The following is a 20,273-nucleotide window of genomic DNA, read 5'->3' as shown; positions in this document are numbered from 1 at the left end:
AACTCATCCCCAGGCCTGCGCTGGGGAGCCGTCCCTCCTGCCTAGCGCGTTTTGCTCTCCCCCACCCCTTTGCCTAGGATTACATAGTGCTGGGGTGTCTGCTCTCGGGTGTGGGACTGAAAACTGGTCAGACCGACCCGCAGCAGATGATTCACCGGCTGCATTTCGGCCCTCGCTTTGTTCCCATGGCGTCTGTCGGCAGCTGGCAATTTTTACAGCCGTGCTCGTAGTCATCCTGCATGGTGCTGTGCCAGGAGCCCCCGCTGGGCAGCAGGGACTTGTTGCAGCCACCCTCCTTTCTGCAGGCAGCCCTGAGGGTCCCGGTGACCTGATCTATTGTGTCCAGGCTTTGTAGGAACCCACTTTGAGGGCAGAGGAGATTGCGTTGGAGTTACCCTGAACAAATAGAGCTGGTCTGAAAGCACTGCGGTGCCGGAGGACCATTGGAGGCCTCCAGGAGCTATGGGTTTACCCAAGGAAAAGATGTTCTGCCTCCCGTGCAGAGCTGCAGAGGGCAGCTGTCCTCCGACAGAGGAAAGGTGCCCCCAGCCCTGAGATCAGAGCTCACTCCCAAGCCCTGCTGAGGGCTGTGCTAAGAAACAAGCATTGCGATGTTGGTACAATCTCCTAGCAAGCTTGCAGGGTTTCATGGCATTTTTTTCTCTAACAAATGCAGGCCTTGGCACAGGCACAAAATCCGTGTCATCCCCGCTTGCACTGGGAAGGGAGGCATAAAGGCAGCGCGTAGAGAGGGCTGTGTGCCAAGCTGTAGCAGGAGAGGGGAGGAGTGGGGGAGGAAGCCCAGTGAATGGGGGGAAAAGGAGAGGAAGCACGAGGGAAAATGGTCAGGAGAGAGCTGCACGAGGTGGGCAGTGCTGGCGGGGAAGAATGGAAGGAAATCCTTGCAGAAATGGGTGATTTAACGCCTGCTCCTTCTGTTGGCTTGGTGACGTGCCTGGCAGCAGCTCCAGGTTCTGAGAGGAGTCGGTGGGGTTTTGGGCTAAGTATGTTGGGACAGGGAAGATGGGCAGAAAGCCCTGCAGCCACAGATGTGTCTCACCTGCTTTGCAGGGGGGTCCAGTGGTTACTAAGGCAGTTGCTTACAAAAGGAGAGGAGCTGTGGAAGTGGAGCTGTGCACAGGGACGAGGAGAAGGGCAGCCTGCAGCCCCCAGCCCTGGTGGCAGAGGAGCTCCATGCAGCATTGCGTGTAGCTTTAGGTTTTCCCCTGTGTGCCGTCGGGGCGGTCCGAGGTACTGGAGCAGCCGGGGGCACAACCTCTGGGCCCGGGATGGAGGCGGGGAGAGTTGTCCCTTCGGGGTGAGGGCAGCAGGAGCGTGGTGGGACGGGGCGGCCTTCCGTTCTGCTGTCCTTGCCTCGCCGCTTTGCCGGCTGCATTTCAGCCCCGTCCGTGCATCCCCGAGCCGGGTCTGTGTCAGCCGCTCGCTGCGCTTCTTAAGCGCGTGAGAAACCGCTCGTTTCCGAACGGCTGGGCAGGGCTCCGTGCGCGGCCACGGCGGCCCCGAGGAAGGCGGACGGTACCGAAGCCGTGCCGGCAGCCGCCGCACCGGCAGACGGTCGGCGCGAGCGTTCGCACCGTGCGGCGTCGGCTGCGGGCACGGCGCTTTGCCGAGCGGGCGGAAACGCGATTCCCGGCCCTGGCCGCGGTCGCTCCGCTTCGCGCTCTCGCCGTCCCGAGGCCGTTCGGCCCCGCGGTGCCGCAGCGCCACGAACCGCCGGCAACGCGAGCCGGCGCCGTGCGCGTCGGGCCGGGACCGAGCTGCTGCCGGGCCGGCGGCTTTCGGTTCTCCGCACGCTCAGAACCGTGGGCGTCGGAGGCCGAGCGATGCCGTGCCGGAGGGGGGGGGGGGGTGGGGGGCGGGTCTGATTGATTGACCGCTCTGCCTGCCGCACGTAGGGCCGAAGGGCTGAGAGCTCCCGGCTGCGGCCGCCTGCGGGCTGCACGAGGCGGCAGCATGAAAGGTTTCGCTCGCATCCCGCTGGGATTTAATGCCCTCGACGAAAACGCGTGCAGTGCCCGATCCCAATCCCTGCCCGCTGCCCCTCTTCCCAGCCGGCCGTGCTTGCTTTTTTTTTTTTTTTTTTTTTTTTCGGAGGGAAGGAATGAAAGGTAGCCGGCGTTTATTTTAATCGTTTATTGTATAATATAAAACTACAAAAGTAAGACTGCTCATTTCCATGTACATTTGTCCAATTGTTTTTGATTACAGCCCATACCTACATGTGAATACAGTAATCTGGTTTCAGATGTATATGTCTGTAATATTGCATAGAAAAGGCACAGCTCTAAGGTCTGTGGGAGGGGGAAGGGGGAAGTACAGCCTTTTTTTTCTTTTTTTTTCTTTTTTTTTTTTTTTTTCGACACTAACAAGCCCTGTTCAAACACCCATGCATTGAACATGTCACACTATTTACACCTTTTCCAGAGTCTTGGCCTTTACGGACGCCTGTATGCATCAGGTGGGAGTTGAAGGTGGTTGCATCAGCAATTGCATTAGGTTTTTTAAAATTATTATTATTAATTTTTTTTTTTTTTTTCAGGAAAAGAAAAAGTGCTTAAAAAGAAACCCAAAAAACCGAATTTATTGAAAAATGTTCAGTCTTGTTAATGAACAGAAGCACTGAAAGCAACTTGCACAGAAGCAGGATACCAAAACCTCATGGGGGGGGGGAGGGAAGTGGGGGGAACCCAAGCAGCTGCCCCCGGTGCCAGCTCACCGTGTGCCAGGGCAGTGAATGCCTGTCAGATGGGCCAGGGCTGCTCACTCTGTGCAACTGCCATAACAGTCAGCTGTGCCTTCATCACGTTGGTGTTAAACAACCCAGGCTGTTATCATGCAGCACTGAGGGGGGGGGAGGAAAAAAAAAAAAGCAACCCTCTCCTGAAGTCCAAATTTCTTCTTACAGTGATTTTTTTTTTTTTTTTTTTTTTTTCTTTCCAGATTTCCAGCAACTGAACCCATACTAGAAAGAGTGAAGGTGGAAAAAAATGTCCTGTGACCCATCCCTGTCCTGCCTGGAACTCAATTGGTTTGCTCTGAATCTGGCTCCCATACCCTTGTTCATACAGATTTACATTCCTACAAGAGAATACATTCCTACCATACATTCTGTACATGTTACAATCCAGATGTTGTTAGCTTCACAATAAAATAAATATATTTACAGAAGGAAGGAAAAAAAAAAAAGAATAAATAATTTATGAAAAAAAAAAAAGAAACTTCAAATCCAAAGCTCTTTTATTCTGCTCCCCTCTTGTCACTTCATTGCACATTAATGTCACTCTCCGTGCCTGGCATAGGGCTCCTGTTTGTTGGGACCCGGGCTGCAGTGCTGCCTTGTGCAGGGCGAGGTGTATTTGGTGCTCATCCCCTCTTCTGTGAGCACAAAACTGCGGCGAGCTGCACCTGAGCAACGGCACAGCGCTCCCCAAATAGCATCTACGCGAACTTCTGCCTAACATATGGTGTTTGTTTGACTGTGTAAATAACCCCCAAAAAACAAGGGCAGCTCCAGTGTGCTCCCAATTGGTTTTTCACCACGGTGATGCGAGCACAGGGCGAGTTACGGTGTGAGATGGCTGCTGGTGCTGCGTGCCTCCAGGTCTGTGCAATGGGCACCGCTGCGTCCCCAGCGCTGCTCTGAGGGGGCTGAGCTGCTGTGGGGGGCTGTGGCTGAGCAAGGGCCCTCCTGCTGCCGTGGTCCCTGTGCCGTGCTTGGTCAGCACCTGTGCTGGAAGCAATCACCTACGTGCCGAGTCCGTCGGATCCATCAGCATCACCGAGTTTGGTTTGGAAATAAAGGAAAGCAAACCCTCCTTAGGCCGGCTGCCTCCAGCCCCACTCTGCAGGGCGGAGGAATGCAGAAGCGGTTGGTGATTGGACGTGGTGCCTTTTGTTTCCATCAGGAGTTCCTTCATTGCAAAATGTGTTTGCTTCTACGCTCTGTCTGTGTGCAGATCTATGTCTAGCTATCTATCTCTACGCTAATAAATACATATGGCCTGGTTTAAAGTGCCAATTTATAGAAAGCTGCCTCCTTCTGAGGCGAGCGAGACCCAATTTCATCCATGACAAGAAGGGAGCAGAGCTGACTGAATATTGCCAAATGACGTCAAACATAATTTAAAATTTCTTAAATAAATATAAAAGTTATTCCTAAAGAAGCCATAGGCATGTCAACAATATAGGTTGTAACCGGCGCTCAACAGCTAAAGTACCATCAGAAAACTAAAATGCCACAGCGACTTCAGCGACAGGCATGATGCACTGCGAACGTTTTGTCTTTAAATTAAATGTACACCACGACGAACTCAAAAAATGCTATCGGTGCGGTAATGAGAAGACTTGTCAGGTGTCACGGGGGGGTGGGATCATGCATAGAAAGCTGTGTCTGTATATTTGTTGTAAAACAGGTCTATAAAGTGTAAAGCAGGTAACGCAGTCGATACGAGAAACCAACCCTATACGAGATGCCGAGCGATGTAACACGACTGGCTCCAGTTTCAACAGCAATGGATACGAAAGCGAGTCCATCCAGTGCAGGTAAGAGATGAGCTTCACTGCAGTAATACTGAAGTTGCCTTTTTCAGCACTTAGCACAGTGAGGTGGGGCGAGGAAAGGAGAGATGCTCCAAGAAAGGGCCCGCGGGTGCTGCTGGCACGGAACCAAGGAGCCAAGGGGGGGAAGGAGAGCAGCGCCGGGTGCAGTTCCACAGCTGTTTCCTGCCGACCGCTCCGTGGACGTGTTGGACAAGGACATGGCTCTGAGTTTGGGGATCACAGTAGTGCGCAGTGGGTACAGCAGGGAGCGGACGCTGGCGAGGCTCCTGCAGAAGCAGCTGCCAGCCCTTTCTTAAAGCACTTGGTTTGTTTTGTTTGCATTCAGGGAAACCGACCGCAGGCTTATTTGATCTAATTTTCTCTTTGCACCATACACATATAAAACGTTACAACTCTGTATAAAAGTACAAGTGGTTCTTGTACATCTGAATTATGCAGGAACTATGTGAGCAAATCCTATCAAAATAGCTATTTTTTTTTTTCTGTGTGTATAAACAGCATTTGTTTTTAGAAAAAACAATATCATAAACTGCAGAATCTGTACAAAAATATAAAATAAATTTGGGCAGCAGTTTCTGAACAGCCATGTAAATGCAACACTTAAAGAGGAGCGGGTTAATGCCTCCAAAAGGCTGAATTGCTGAGTCAACCTCTACAGGGCTAAAATGGTATTGAGATTATCTAAATAATAATTCTTTTTTTTTTTTTAACCTCTCGCAATAAAACTTATAGAAAAAATAGACAAATATGCACATGCAATTTACAGCTTTCCCCAACATAATCCTTGTGCTTAGCTTGTACAATTTCTTTTTTTTTCTTTTTTTTTTCTGTAATAACATAACATTGTCTACAATACGTATTCTTTCCTATACCGGGATATTCGGTCTTCCTTGAGGAACCACTTGGAAAAAAATACATTAGAAGTGGTCGTACATGGATGAAGGCACTCCAACTCTGCTTGAAGCAAAAACTAGTGTGATCCTTTTCTTTTCCAAAAAGGCAAGCAAGGACGCATGCACAGTGCTGTGAATCGGGTGGGAGGGATGATGGAAATACTACCGAGTGTATATACTGGTACTTAAAACAAAAAAAATAAAAATAAAGAGAGAGAGAGAGAGAGAGAGAGAGAGAAAGTTCTCTATTTCTATACTTTAAGACCCAACAAGCACCTCCATGATGTGATCCAGTTCTGTGAGGTCCATTTTGAAAGGCTGATTTGGAGTTACTGGCTGACTGCTGTACGGCGCCAGCGTCTTTAGGAGCTCGTCCGCCGAGACGGGCGCCATTTTGGAGGCAGCCCCCGCGGCCGACGTGCAGGGGTCAAAATCATACATGGACGTGTCAATGTCAGCGAACAGAATGTCATCCAGGGTCAAGTCTGTGAGGAAACCTGTGGAAGTCGTGATCTCGAAGTTGCCAGGGAGCGGCTCCATGAGTTTGGATTCGGCCGTTCTGCTCTCCGCGACGCCCTCGGGCTTGGGAACGCTGGACTCGCAGGGGTGGGCTTTAGAGTCACCGGCGGCTGATTCGGCTGCTACTGCTACTGCCTCTGCGGAGGTAGGTGCGGGACAGAGCTCCTCGATTTCATCCAAGGCTGAGGAGAAGCTGTCCTTGACTGGCTGGAGAGCAGGAGGTGGTAGTTTCGTTGGACCGTCGTGCTGGACGGTCGGGGAAGTGCAAAAAGTGTCGTCCTCGAGCAAGGAGGCCGGGGTGAGGCAGGACTCCAGGGGCGTAGTGCTTACCAAGTCAGTGGGGAGCAGGGACGGGGAGGCGAGGTGGCTGAAGGCTGGCTGGGCCTCGCGGAAGTTGTCGCTGAGAGGGTCGGCGGGCTGCGACGCGGTCACAAACACGGGCCTCAAGCTGCCTTCTTGTTTGAGTTCTTCCTGGATTCGCCTCAGCATGTTGTTAATTAAAACTGTCTTTTGCAAGCTTGGCTCGGTTAATGGCCTGTGGTTATAAAGTTTCATAAGGGAAATGTTGAAGATAGTCTGACGCTGTAAGGTGTACGACACCTTAGAGGGACCGTCGGTAGGAGACACCACTTTGCCTTCCAACCCATCTTCATGCTCGTCAAACTTCCGCTTTCCTCCTTTCCCCAACATATATCTGAAAGGAAGGAGAAGGCACTGGTGAAGACAGCGAAGCTGAAATCTGCTCTCCTTTTCCACCCGAGCAGTAACCCAGTCAATCCCTGTGCCCTGTCCAGGTGTGGGCAGCCCGGACAAACCGTGCCCTCCTCGTCAGCCCACGCACACAGAGCTGCCTGCATAAAACTCACCCTTTGCTCACAGTGGGGTGATGTGGAAGCAGAAGCAACCTGAACTCCGTGTTCCATCACTTTAAAGTGTAGCTATGCTGGCAAATCCTAAGCAGGAACTAGAAGAGGACCTGGGAAACTCAAGCCCTTGTGTACCTGGTGGCAGGTTTCCCCCTGGCATGTGAGATGAAGCGCATGGTATCTGCAACCTACAGACTGTTAAACACACCTTAGAATTTCCTAACTGCTGCAGGAGAACTGCTAGGCATAGAAACATGACACACTCTTCTTGCAAGTCATTTCCCTTTTTGTTTGAATCTATGTTCATGGGGGGAGGGGAACAAGGCTCAAGCAATCATGCACTGAGAGAGTCCTCAGTGAACAGAGGGACCTCAGTGAAGCCTGGGAATTGAGCTCCTCGGATAGGTGCGTCTCTGACCTCATGGGTTTATTTAAATGATTGCATATGGCCTACACGACTGGAGCAGGAAACACAGTTATTTCCCTCATCACAGAATTAGATAAATTACAGACAAAGAAGAAGAGCCGCCAGGTCATTTAGCCTGATGGCCAAGTTAATTCTGTGCAAGCTCTGCTGCCGCAGTGGGGACCCCAGACCCAGCCAGTGCAGTGCATGGTGTGTGGGGACACGGGCACCTCCATCAGAGAGTCCTCCAGGTGCAGGGCAGCCACGGGGCACCCAGCTGAGGCACAGCCCCAGCCCCACACTGAGGACGAGTACGTGGAACGAAGGCTGCACGGCGCAGGGCTCAGTGGGCACCGCCTGCTGCAGCGTGGGAGGGCTGTGCTGGTGGGGGCAGGAAACGCTGTCACAAGGCAGCTGAGATCCTCTCCTCGGCCCCTCCTTCACCACCTCTGCTTCCCAGAGTCACCGGATGGCTTCTCTTCTCCCAAACCAAAGCGCGTTCCACGCTCAGGATGATGACAGGCACAGCCCCCGTGTTGTGCATCAGAGCAGGGCGGACTGGAGAACTAGAAGCTTCATTATACAGCTGCCTCCCAGCTCTCATACAGAGACACAACACGCCTTCCTTATTGGAGCACCATTCTCAGTTCCCCCAGCAGGGCCATGCCCACAAAGTGACTGAGCCTGGCGGGTGTGAGGCGTTTGGTCACTGCAACCCAGTCAGACAAACAGACAGCACTGCTAAGGACATGCAGACAGCCACAGGAACGTCTGCGGAGCACTGAAAAGTGAAGAGCCCTCACAAAATGGGAGAGACGGGAAGGGACAAAAAAAAAAAAGTCGGGGTTTCGATGGAAAAAGGAATGAGGTTCAGAAAGCATTTGCTGGATGCAAAATCCTGAATCAGATTGGGTGAAGTGAGCCTTTTCTGGTTAAAAATAAGTCCCGAATCCAGATCATTTTCTAGCATATTATGCAATTAAAAAAAGCAAGGCGGGGGGAGGGAGCAGCTCGGCAGAGCTGAGGAACAGGCAGGCTGTGATCCAAGCGCCTTGGCCAGCTCCCAGCAGTCCCCGCGCCTGGAATCTCGGGTGAGCAAAACCTCTGAAATGTAGCACTACTGCCGGGCTCTGGTTTTTCTCCGCTCCCTGCTGTCACTTCCACAGCCTACTCCAGAGCCACGCACGTGTGCTGGGGATGGTGGGGAGGATCTCCTGTTCAGACATTCACGGCCAACACGCCTCCTGTGACTTCCGACAAACACGGCAAGAACGGGAGCTGGAGGCCAGCACGAATCCCAAGTCCTACCGGGCTCCAGCACACGCTAAAGGAGCTGTGGGTCACGGAGAGGGCCAGCAGCTTCCCACCCCTTCCTACTCTCTCCACCCCTGAAAAAAGACAGACTCTGTCCTACAGACATACCGACGTTCCATCCGCAACGTCCTATCTATTTAAAGAGAGATTTGTTAATGGCTCAGGGACTGTGAGAGTTTTGAAGCTTGTCAGGCTCCGTGAGGAATGTATAAAAATATTCGCTGCACAAAGCCAACCTTTTTCCCCAGGATAAAGAAAACACCGTTGCGGTGGCCGTGCTCCGCTCCCTACGCTCGGTTATGAAATGGTATCAATGGGGACATCAGCACACATCTCTAAAGAGCCCCAATGAGTCGCGCACACCCAAGATGGAGGTGCTGGTACAGCTGGACATTTTCTAAGCCGGCCAACAGCGATGGGATCATCATTAGTAAACACGATGATAAGCTCTCCACGACGTGTTCCAGGAAGCTCAGAAATGATTCAAGGTTTCCTGTACGTATGACTGTCACGCTTTCACATCTCGCTCGATCTTCACGTAGCTTAGTTCAGAGCTTGTCCTTTGAAAAGACAAAACAGATCAGGAGAACTCAAAACTTAACCTCCTTGCTTTTCAGCGCAGTTTTCAGTTCTCTTCTTCCCAGAAAAGCTCTCTAAAAAACATTTAACTATTAAAGGCACAAAGCAGGACTGCAGCCCAAGCAGGAGGGTTTTATTCTCCCAAATGGGGGCTCAGACGAACACCGCTACGCTCCCAGCTTCGTAGAGTTCTACTTCATTCCCTTCTTCTCCGGCATGCAAATGGGAATTGTAAAATCATTTTCCTCCAGTTTCCATAAATCATTTTATTCACTCCAAGTGAAGCAAGGAGGCCGTATCTTTTCAGACCAAGTGGTGCAGTTGGTAAGAACAGACATGCTTTGAGCGCTGCAAGCTTTTCTCTGGATCTCTGTACTTGTGCAGTTTCGGACTGCCTGTTTATTCTTTACAGTTCAAACCACCTCCTTCTACCAGCAGTTTCATGCTTACGTTAGAGAGATCCCTTTTATACACCTTAAGGCATCACACGCCATAAAAACAAGCTGCAAGCTCAAACATCTCCAACAAAACCCTCACTGCTAAACCTCTCCAGCCAGAGCTCCTGCCAGGAGAACGAAGGCACTGAACTTACAGAGCTGGCTGGGCAAAGACTGGGATGAGAGGAGACCGGCTTGCACCCTTCCAAGCATGGGAAATCAGAGTCCTATGGAACAGGGACAGGAGTTTGGTACGCAAGTTAGTTTTGAACGTTATCTGGGTATGTGGAACTCAAAAGCTGAAGAAAGGCCATGGAAAAAAATGGATTTATCCAGAGAAGGGGGGTGGGAAATGACTTGGCGATTTTCCCCAACATTATCCACCAGTTGGCCCCAGAGTTGGAAGATCCAGACCCAGAAGCTGAAGCATTGTTGCTGAGAAAGATGCAGTTTGCTTTTTTGCCCATTTAGGGTGATCACACGTGCCTCAGAGCCAGAGAAATGCTAGCATTGTTCGGGAGCTGGCTTCTCTTAATTAAAAAACAAAAGTCATATACATATATATTTCATTTGCGTGTCATTTAGTGTCCTTCCATTGGTGCTCTTCAGACTGAGCTGGGAGGAAATACAGTTGGGGCTCAGCAGAAGAGATCATCGGCTTGGATCGACTGCACAGAAAAAAGCTTGAGTGATGCCTGCCTGGTGACAACCCTGAGCTCTGCAAGAAGAGGGTTGCACACATCCAGGCAGAGATGCTGCAGGCAGCAGTTTACACCATTAGTCCTTGTTACTGCTGGTCTATTTCTAAAGAAGTCGTTATTGATTGGGAATTTGGCACGGGGAAGCACTGGATATATTGGGGAAAAACGAAGAAAAAAAAAAAAAAAAAAAAGAAAAGAGGGAAAGGTGATTTGGTGATCATCAACGTTAACTCACAAAGGTTTTTAACAGCTTTGTTTGAAATGCCTCTCAAGGCTGAGGGCTCTTCTTGGAAATCACTTCCACAGCCCACAAGAGCCCCAGCTCACTGGGGCAGATGGGAAGGAAGACAAAGAAAGAGGAACTGGGCACCCAGAGAGACGGAGTCTTCAAGAAGTTGCTTTTCCACTCACATTGGTGCCACCCCACCAGCCAGCCCAGAGGATAGCAGGTGAATTTGGCAAGGCTCGCTGTTAGAACCAGCAGCACATTGCTCACAAAGGTGAACGCACCCAACCGCAGAGCCCACAGGCAGCCAATCACCCCATGCCTGGAGCACGGAGCATTATCTCCCTCTCCTCCATCCCTCGCTCCTCATCCTTGAGGGTTGCATTGGCTGTATCCTGGCCCGATGGCAGTCAATGAGAGTTTTGTTACAGCCTTCAGCAGGATCAGGATTTGGCACCGAGAGCAGCAGGACCGAAATAAAAAGGTATTTTGTGCCAACTGGGTTGGACTGGCAAGATGAGGGCTGGCTCCTCGGTGCTCACAGAGGTGTGCACGCCCTGCAGATATTACTGAGCTGCCCAGCCCAGACTGAGGATCACCTGAACCCACAGCCAGCTCCCATAACTTCCAAGGATCTATCCCTGAGAGCTGAGGAGGCAGAGAGGTACCTCCAATCCCGCCCCCTCCCCCCCAGTCTCAACGGTGGTCTTTAAATCCTGGCATGGCAGCATCCCAGAGAGCTGTACAGCACGTACCATGCAGCAGCACACGGCTACATTCAGCGTGCTGCAGCTGGCTCATACTTTGTGCACTGACAGGGCTTTGGTGTGGGTGTTTTGTTTTTTTTTTTTTTTTGCAAGGCTGCTTCTCAGGATCTGATGCAGATTTTACTTGTTTGAGTTGAATGCGCCTGCGCTGCCTGGTTGAAGGGAGGGCTCCTGACGAGTGCTGCTGGGTAAGGATCTGTTCTAACAACAGAGGTGAGCAGAAGACACAAAGGCCAACCCTATGCGAGGGGTAGGGGGAAGAGAGCCGTGCTGGGCTTTGTGCCCCTCCAGAACCATGCTCTCTCATCTGTGAGGGCTGTTTTCCCCAACGCTCACATTTTATATTAATTCTGGATGGGTTTTTGTTTTGTTTCTTGAACAGAGTGAGGTTTAATAAGCACTTACAAAACTCTCCTTCAGAGCTGTATTAAAAAATTGGCCTCCTGGGTAGCTCTGTGCTTCCAGAGAGCACAGGGAATTGCTTTCATGTTCACAAGCCTTCAGCACACGGCTGCTGGTGCCAGCAGTAGCTGTCAGTGGCGCCTATTTCTCCCCTCTCCCTGCAAGCTCAGCATCAGCTCCCACCCACCCTGGAAGGCTGTGGCAGAGCGACAGGCCTTTCCAGGCGCAGGCTGAACTGGAAATAAGGGCAGCCACGGTGGGCAACGCTCAGAGGTTGGTCTAAGAACCATTTAGCACAAGGAAAGCTGGCACAGGGCAGCAGAAGCTTGGATGCTCGTGTTTCTGGAGCGCGGCCCCTCTGCGGTTTGACTTGGGTGCTGGTAGCCCAGAGCCCCCTGAGCCCTGAAGGGACGTCCACGTTCATCAGAAAGTAAGGTGAAGCCTTCCCTAGCAAATAAGCAATGCAATTATAAAGGCAGTCAATAGCGTAACGCCAGCCAACGTGTTCCAGCGATATTTTGAAACTGTAATCTGATCCTACTGTTTCCATCCTCGTGCCTTGCCTGCTCTCCCTTGTTGCATACTGTACTATTTGAGGCCCAGAGGGCAGAGCAAGCTCTGGCTGTTTGTTAATGATCAGAAACTGCGTTTTGAGCACAGCTCTCCCGTGCGCCGCCCACACGACTTTCTTGATAGTTTGTGAAGCTCTCAGCCTGCCCAGGCCCTGCTAGAAGGCTCTCTGGGAAACAAAAGCGAGCAAAACAACCAGAAACACAACTTGCAAGCACCACTTCTGCCTTCACTTTCCAGCTCGTTTCTACCAGCACTAAAAAAAAAAATAAAAAAAAAATGCAAAGCCGCAGTCTAAGGCAATCTCCAACTCTGCAGTGTGTTAAGCCTCGCAGGAAACATATGCTTCTATTAAATTGGAAACAGTTTCTAATGCTGTCAGTTTGCTAAATGTAACATGTTCTCTTGGAAGGAGCCGAGCGGTTCCCATGTTTTTGACTAACTGCACGCACCGAGCAGAGCGCGGCCGATAAAGCTGCAATAAATATAAGGCTCCAATAAATATAGCTTAGGATAAATTACTGCCTCATTAAGTAATTGTTTGGAAAAAGGAGAGCAGGTTTTCTAGATTATAGCCATGTTATTAAGGGTGTTTATAATATTAAGAATTCTATCGGGGTAGCAGAACTTAATACAAGTTTAAATCAGACGGGCACTTGTTAGCTCGTTAAGCCATTAAAATCTGCCCTGGCAGAAGCAGGAGGGGAACAAGACGATGCAGGTTAGCTGGGAGCACTGCAGCCCAGCTATGAGCAACGAGGACGGCTTGTTTCAGCGCAGGGAGCAGGTAGAGCTGCTAGGCAGCATTCTGAGGCTAGAAAACCTTTGTCCAAAACAGCCCTTATTCACGTACAAGGCGGCGGTGTTTACTGGAAAAAGGGATTGCCCAGCAGAAGACGCGTCTATTGCAAATGTCTCAAACCACCTTGGCGTGGGCCTTGGTGGCAGACTGCCACTGGGAGCCGTGGCTCGAGGGGTGATCACAGGACACGATGCCCTCTGTGCAGACCCCGCTATTCAGCCCCCCCAGGACGGGATTTGCTGCGGCCCCACCTTTTGCAGCGCCACCCCATTGAGCCCAGCCAAGGTTCTTCTCAAATTCAGGCTCCACGTGGCAGCCCTAAGGAAGCCGCCAGGCCTGCCAAGCACAAATCAAGTCATACAGCACTGGGTGCACGCAGGCTGAGCGGCTCTGTCTGCTGCCAGTGTCAAAAGCTGAAGGATTAGGATCTGCATAACACACCTGGGCATCAGTAGTAGGAAATGAGAGCCACGGTAAATAAAACCAGGCACTACGTTAGGCCGGCTTCTCAGACTCTACTGCGGGATGAGCTGATGATTCAGTAAGCTCTGCTTGCAGTCACCTGAAAAGCACTCAAGCGCTTCCACACACAGGCTCCTTGGGATCTGCCAAGCAGCTCGCCCAAGTCCATGCTGCTCCTGGCACTCGTGCCCCTCACCCAGCAGCTGCCAGTCCCACTGGAACGCCAAGGTCTGTGTGCGGGGAGAAGCAGGGCCGGCATCTCGTGGAGCAGCAATGAAGATGGCTGTATGCCGCTCTTGGGCCTGGCTCAGCCTCAAGCCAGCCACCTTCCTCTTCTCTTCCCACTCCAGAGCTTGCAGGGCAGAGCGAGAGCGTGGCTGGGAAGAGGCTCATTGTAAATCATATTTGAAACAACCTGAAAGAGCAACTGCGGCCATCAGAAAGTGACACAGATTAACAAACACTCCCTTTTCCCTACTAATATTACAAGACACGATGCTACCGGTCAGCCTCTAAGGGAGAAGGATGAAACAGCACGACCAACACATCCCTCCTCCTCAGCAGTGCCACTGGAAGCAATAGATCACGGTGATGCTGTGCTGTACGCCACAAGACATCTCTATTGGCACACACCATGGGCTAGCTGGTATTTTTTGTGTGCACTGTAGACCCATCTCTGCTGGCTGCGTAACATTCCCATAGAGGTTAATGGGAGCTGTGTGTGCATCCAAGAGGGACCAGACTCCTTTGTGGATAATAAGAGAGTTTTCCACGTGTATTTATAATTGCTTGGTTAGAGTCCTTGCTTTCGAGTGTATCACAGTGCCTTTTCCCCACAGATAGCTTGTTTTCCCCCTCGTCCTTGGTCCTCCATCAACGCACGGGGAAAAAAAAATATCCACACTGCTGCAGAAAGAACCGAACGGTTTGCCAAAAAGTAGGTTATTGCTCTGAAAACAGTGCTGAATAAATTATCACAGTCAAACTGAAAAGCAGCGAACCGGGGGGAGGAAAGGGAAGAGCAAAAACCTCCAAAGAAACGTGTGCTGCAAAATGCAAAGCACATCCCAGCAATGACAAGTCATTTTAGTTCCCGGCCTGTAGGTTTCGTTTCGTTAATTCGTTTCTCGCTACTGAAAGTTAAAAGAAGCAAAAACCAAAGATTAGAACAGAAGGCATTTCCCTGGCACTCCATAAAGCAGCTATGCTGCACTCGAGTTGCTTTCAACGCTGTTGCTTCGATAAAGGAACGCAGCCCTGCAAACAGTGAATTCAGTGGCAAGCGCTCGCTGGCCCCAGTTCTCTTGCAGGGAGGTGGTAAAACTGCAGGACGTTTCTCCACCAATGAGAACAACAACAACAAAGTTAAAGTTTGACACGAAAGTTTGCTAAGACAGCGCTCAGTGATGTTATCACATTGTCTCACCCATGGCCTTTCAGCCCGGCACGCTGCAGCGCTCGCGTTTGTTGAAACGTTTTCATGTCCGCCCAAGGAGCCCTCTGAGAGCTGATAAAGGGACCTTTGGCCAGCCTTGAACTGCTCTCAGCGTGCAGCAGCCACGGCCAGAGAGGAAAGGGATTTCATTTTTCACAGCACCTGTTGGATTGCACGATGAAAACAACTGCAGCGAAGCAGTGCCATTCCAAATAGCCCCCGCGCAACCCGCAGTGTTTGAAGTACTGCAGAAGTTCTCAAACAAATCATTTTAACTAACACAGGGATGCTTTTCTAACAGCATATTTTAACAGTGTATGTACTCAGTTTGTACTTTGAAGCGTGCTTCCCATAGGTCAACTCAGTGCCGAATAAAAACCCAATTCCCATTCCGGGAATCAGGAGTGGAAAATACAAAAGGAGATGGGGAAACTGAAACGAGAGTCCTGAAACTCATTTTGTATTTGACCAGAGCAGCCCATTCACATCCCCCAAGAGGTTATGATGCTAGTTTTCCTCACTATTAAACAAGCAGACAAAACACACACACGACACAGATGTATGACGTGAGCTGCACTGGCAGCAAGGAGAAGCAGGGCATGCAGAAAGCTGAGTGCTGAGCGACACAGGCACGCACACCAACAACTTGGTGGTGCCTCTGTTCCTTTGTGAGGCGTTTGTGTAATGCCTCGGTTAGGGGAGGAGAGGGGAAGGGCTGCTCCAAAGAGCCAGATGGAGCAGGAGGGTGAAAGAGAGCATGTGCTTGAGTGCAGGAGGGGAACCCAAGCGAGTTATCGGGCCCCTGGGACAGCCAGCATGAAAGTTGCCCCGGTCAAAATCCCTCCGCTGGCAGCACTGTGAGTCATTGCTCCTGCACGGGGATGGGCACATGGAGCGAGCGGCAGCACACTGCGCTATGGGCAGAGCTCACATGCAGACAGCTCTCTCTCACTGGCACACACGTACACTGGCACGCGGAGATAAAGCAAAGCGTTACCACTAGCTGAAAAAACACTGTGGTTTGTGCATGCACGCCCGCCTCCTATCTTGATGAAATGTGTCTTTTAAAAATATGCAAACGATATGCGTGCACGTGTACCTATTAAAGCACTTTCTTCCCCTGGTGAAAGGCTGCCTGTAAAAACACACCAAGAGTAAAGGGTTTGTGGAGGCGCCGGAAGATGATGGTGCATTTCTGAATTAGGTTTTAAAACTTCATTTTGCAGCTACCTGAAGTGGAGACAAAGCTGCCTTTAGGCACCTGAAACTAGTCAGACCTGCTGTAGCAGTTGTACAGTTTGCTTCAAATATGCCCTCCACGCTCCTTTCAACCTCCACCCCAACATATATCCGCATAGTTTACCTCCAATCATGGGCGGTTCTTTCTATAGCACAGCTCGCTCACCCTCACCGCCTGCCTGGCACGACAGGAGGTTTTAAAGGACTGAAGTTACAGGCAGCTCTGCAGGGAACCTCAGGGACTGCTGAGGAAGGAGCTGATAATTGTCGTATTTCCATCAGAGGCAAGCGTGGCTCCAGAGGCACAGAGTTTCTGGGGGAGATCAGGGAGTGATAGAACAGCTTTACTCATTGGACATCACCCAAGCCAGCTTTTGGGCCAGTTTATGTCTTCACAGCTAGTCAGGGTTCCTTTGAAAAAGGAACTTCTTTCTTCTGCTACTTCCATATACCGCCCAGTTTTAAAAATAACATGAAAGAAAACAACCCACATTTGCACTTTTCTTTTTTGTGTTCTTAACATACTGGAACACATTTTTATTCGAACTTCCCTGGAAGCAGAAGCTGTCAGATGAAATCTAATACGTCTTACCAATGTGAAAGCAAGGTAAACAAGCTTCGGCTCCTAATAATCACACAAACTGAGAGTCGTGCCATTCAACGCCACTTCAAACTCAATCCCAGTGTAATTTAAATGAGAAATTCCTCATTAGGCCCACCACTTGTCAAGACACCAACCGGGTTATATAGGTTGGCAACTTCAGATGTCACAGCATCATAGAACGGCTTGTGTTGGAAGGGACCCTAAGGATCATCATTCCAACCTCTCTGCCACAGGTGGGGCTCCAGATCTGGTACCAGACCAGGTTGCCCAGTGCTCCATCCAACCTGGCCTTGAACACCTCCAGGGACGGAGCATCCACAGCCAATTCATTGAGAGCAGCACTACAGAGAAAGACTTAGGGGTTCTGGTGGTTGAAAAGCACAGTGTTGTATGGCAATACCAGCCATTACATACCATGCAGGGCAGAGGAGTGACTGCGGACCTTCACTGGGGGATAACAGCTGGAACTCACCTAACACAGGGCCCCATATTGACAGCTCCTCTGACACGCTGTGCTGCTGCCTCCCTTGTGCTAGCCAAGCCCTGGCCCCAGTGAAGGGACAAGCAGGAGGCAAAAACTCACTCTTCTGGTGGCTTTGTGGCTCCTCCAGGCCTCTCCAGCACCTTGCTTCTCAGCACTGACTCCAGCCACTCCTGCTAGTCTTCAGGAGTGCTCGCTCTGGTGGAGGCCACCCCAGCTCTCCCTGGGAAATGCCCTTGAAGCGGCTCTTCCCCAGGCAGGAGTTCCCCTTCGAGCTGGAGGAATCTCCCAGCCACAGGTGGAGCACACCTTCACAGGTCCTCCCATCCTCCTCGTGGTGACAGAGCATCTCACATGCTCACGGCAACCGACTCCGCCAGTCTCTGCGTCGTTTCTATTCCATGCAGCAGGGAGGGCACAGCCCTGCCACCTCCCAGCCACACGCCTGCTTTCAGCTTTCTGCTCCACTCCAGGGCACCCAACGGCACAGTTAGTGCTGCATTTACAAGGTTTGCTTTCCCTGCTTGTGTACAACAGTCAGCTTTGTTGTTTTATTCTCTTTTGTGTGTGTGTGTGTGTGTGTGTGTGTGTGTGTGTGTGTGTGTGTGTTTGCACTGGTAATGCTGAACAAACCAAAAAAAACCTGAAGCCTCCACTCCAGCAAACACAAGGACTGACTTTGTTTGTAAAAGAATTAAAGAACTACCACGTGTCGGAGGGTCCCTCTCCACGTACAGAAAGCAGGCACTTCTTGAAGGCAGCACAGCCCTTGAGACCGACAGAGATCAAGAGGCAGCCAACGTGCACTGCCTGGCCCTGAAGGAAGTCAGCGCTGCTCTCAGCTCGGCCAATTCCACCTGCTCCACACCGTTCATTAGCAGGGGGTTCGGTCTGTGCCGCCAGCCTGCCTCCATTTAAACTGGACCTTGCTCCCTCCTTCGGTGCGCTCCTGATCTTTGGACCTGGGAGCTGGAAGCTGCCGTTGCTGGCACTGATTGGTGCGTGTGTGTGCTGAGGAGCTGCTGCAACCGGAGCCGGCTCCTCCTGAGCCGCCTGCGCACAGCCAGCTTGGGAGAGGGTGCATCTCTGCAGCCTTACAAAAAGCAGATCACCAGCAAACTACTTACACTTCCAAAGCACCGCCTTTCCCCCCGCTTGACAGGTTACACTTTCAGATGTTACATAAAAGCAGAAATAGTCACAAGTATTTTGGATCACCTGTCTGGTGCGAGCGCTCGTGGAGAAGAACTGTGCCAGGAGTGTTTTACATCAGTGTGAAAGAAGTCAGAGTTCCTGAATGTAGAGTATTGAATTGGAGGGCTTCCTTGGTAGTAATGCATGGCCTTAAACTCCTCCATGCCTCTCAGGCAGAGGACTGGAACGCTTAGATTTTTTAGGCTATTATTTGCACCTAAATGCTGAGAAATGGTGGCATTACTTTGTCTTTTCCATAGAAATACAGCAGGTGTATAAAGGAATATAATTACACTTCTTCATAGATCAGCACCTACAGACGTAGTTAATGCTCTTCAAGGCTACTTGAGACAAAACCTGAAGTACCTACGGCTAGCAAGTTTCTTGTTTGTTTTTAATCAGCTTCAGAGAAACAGAAATCAGCCTGACATAAAAAATCAAAGTCGGGTTTTACATGCACAAAGCCTGGCTTCATTTGTTAGCAGTCCAATCCAGTTCCTGCCCAAAAGGAGTGGGTGGATTTTACTACCAAACTTAAATGGAAGTAGGAGCAGTCACGAAAGGAGGAAGATCTCCAGCTGTTACTTCAGATGCTGCAATGCTTGCCTGGACAATGGAAGAATTCCCTAGGATGTGCTCTAATATACCTATCTGGCAGCACAAATTGCTCACCCTCCTCCTGTCTCAAACACCACCACGAGCACATTACGTTAAATCAGATACAAAAGATACCAGCTTCTTCAGTGGAAAGGTGTGCATTTTAACTTTAGGCAGAAAAGGCAACTTCTAACTCACCCTGCCTAACCGACTGCTTCATTTCTAAGGTGAGACACGGAATAATCAACAGCAACTTCACAATTCATTGCTGCTTTGCCATTGCAAAGGCTTCCCCTGCACTTCTGTGCGTCTCCAACGCATTTGGAGAGAGTATTTTATACAGGTGAGCCCCTACAAGTGGGAATAGAAAGGCAGTCACTGCCTTTTCAACTCACACCGATAGGAAGCGTTCGCTCCTACACACAGCAGAGAGCTGATGTTAGGGGGCAGCCGAGCCCTCCACCACCATTGTTCGAGCAATAGCACGTCCTGCAGTGGCCAAATCCAGCACCCTGCGACGGCACAGAGAGCCACCGTGCCGTCCCCGGGCACCCGTTGGAGAAGCCTGCGCTTCCCTGAGCAGGGAGTTTGCACTTGTCTGAACACGGGCTGCCAAACAGAGCCGCGACATGCTGTGCCCCGCGTCGGGTGAGGGGGCCAGCAGGTGAAACGGGCACGTTCGTTTCACGTTACAGCCGTGTCACTGCCAATTAGCCAGCGAGGGGCTCAAAGGACAGCGCAGGAACCTCCCCACAGATTTCCAACACAAGCGCCCCGGAGTTTTCCAGATGCGCTCGTGAAAGCGCAAAGAAATAACAGCAGGTAACCGCACTCCTATTTCTGCTCTTAAGGAGAGCTCGTCCTTCCACGACCGACACACCGACACGAGCGAGGCAGCGAACACCTGAACGAGAGGGGCACCGCAAAGAAGATTTTGCTCCAAGACCCCCCCCCCCCCCAACCCCCCGGCGCTTCCCCCGCAGGAAGTCACAACGAACACACCGCTTTCCAAAGCCGAACAACCCCTGTCCACGACCTCCCCCCACCACCTCCCGCTCCTCTCGGCTGCGCTATCAGGGAGCGTGGGGGGGAAGCCCCGCTAATCCCCTGCCCTAACGCAGCCCAGAAGAGGTGCAGGCATGCCCGGCCATATGTCAGCCTCGCTCCGGCACAGCACAAGCTCTCACGTCGCCCGGCT

General features: G+C 51.1%; 1 protein-coding gene across 2 annotated transcripts in view; it reads right to left on the bottom strand.

Moving 5' to 3' along the window:
• Window positions 1-2,139: 2,139 nt before the first annotated feature.
• SERTAD2 (SERTA domain containing 2) overlaps window positions 2,140-20,273 on the bottom strand; it is a 75,127-nt gene continuing 56,993 nt past the window's right edge. For both annotated transcript variants that reach the window (XM_031599411.2, XM_031599402.2), the window contains exon 2: window positions 2,140-6,687. In XM_031599411.2, the coding sequence (XP_031455271.1) occupies window positions 5,733-6,683 (951 nt within the window). In that variant the 5' untranslated portion in view covers window positions 6,684-6,687 and the 3' untranslated portion in view covers window positions 2,140-5,732. The remainder of the gene's footprint in view (window positions 6,688-20,273) is intronic.

This window comes from Phasianus colchicus, chromosome 2 (assembly GCF_987193195.1).
Source record: "Phasianus colchicus chromosome 2, bPhaCol1.hap1.1, whole genome shotgun sequence".
NCBI lineage: Eukaryota > Metazoa > Chordata > Aves > Galliformes > Phasianidae > Phasianus > Phasianus colchicus.
This window is presented reverse-complemented; position numbering and strand designations above follow the sequence as displayed.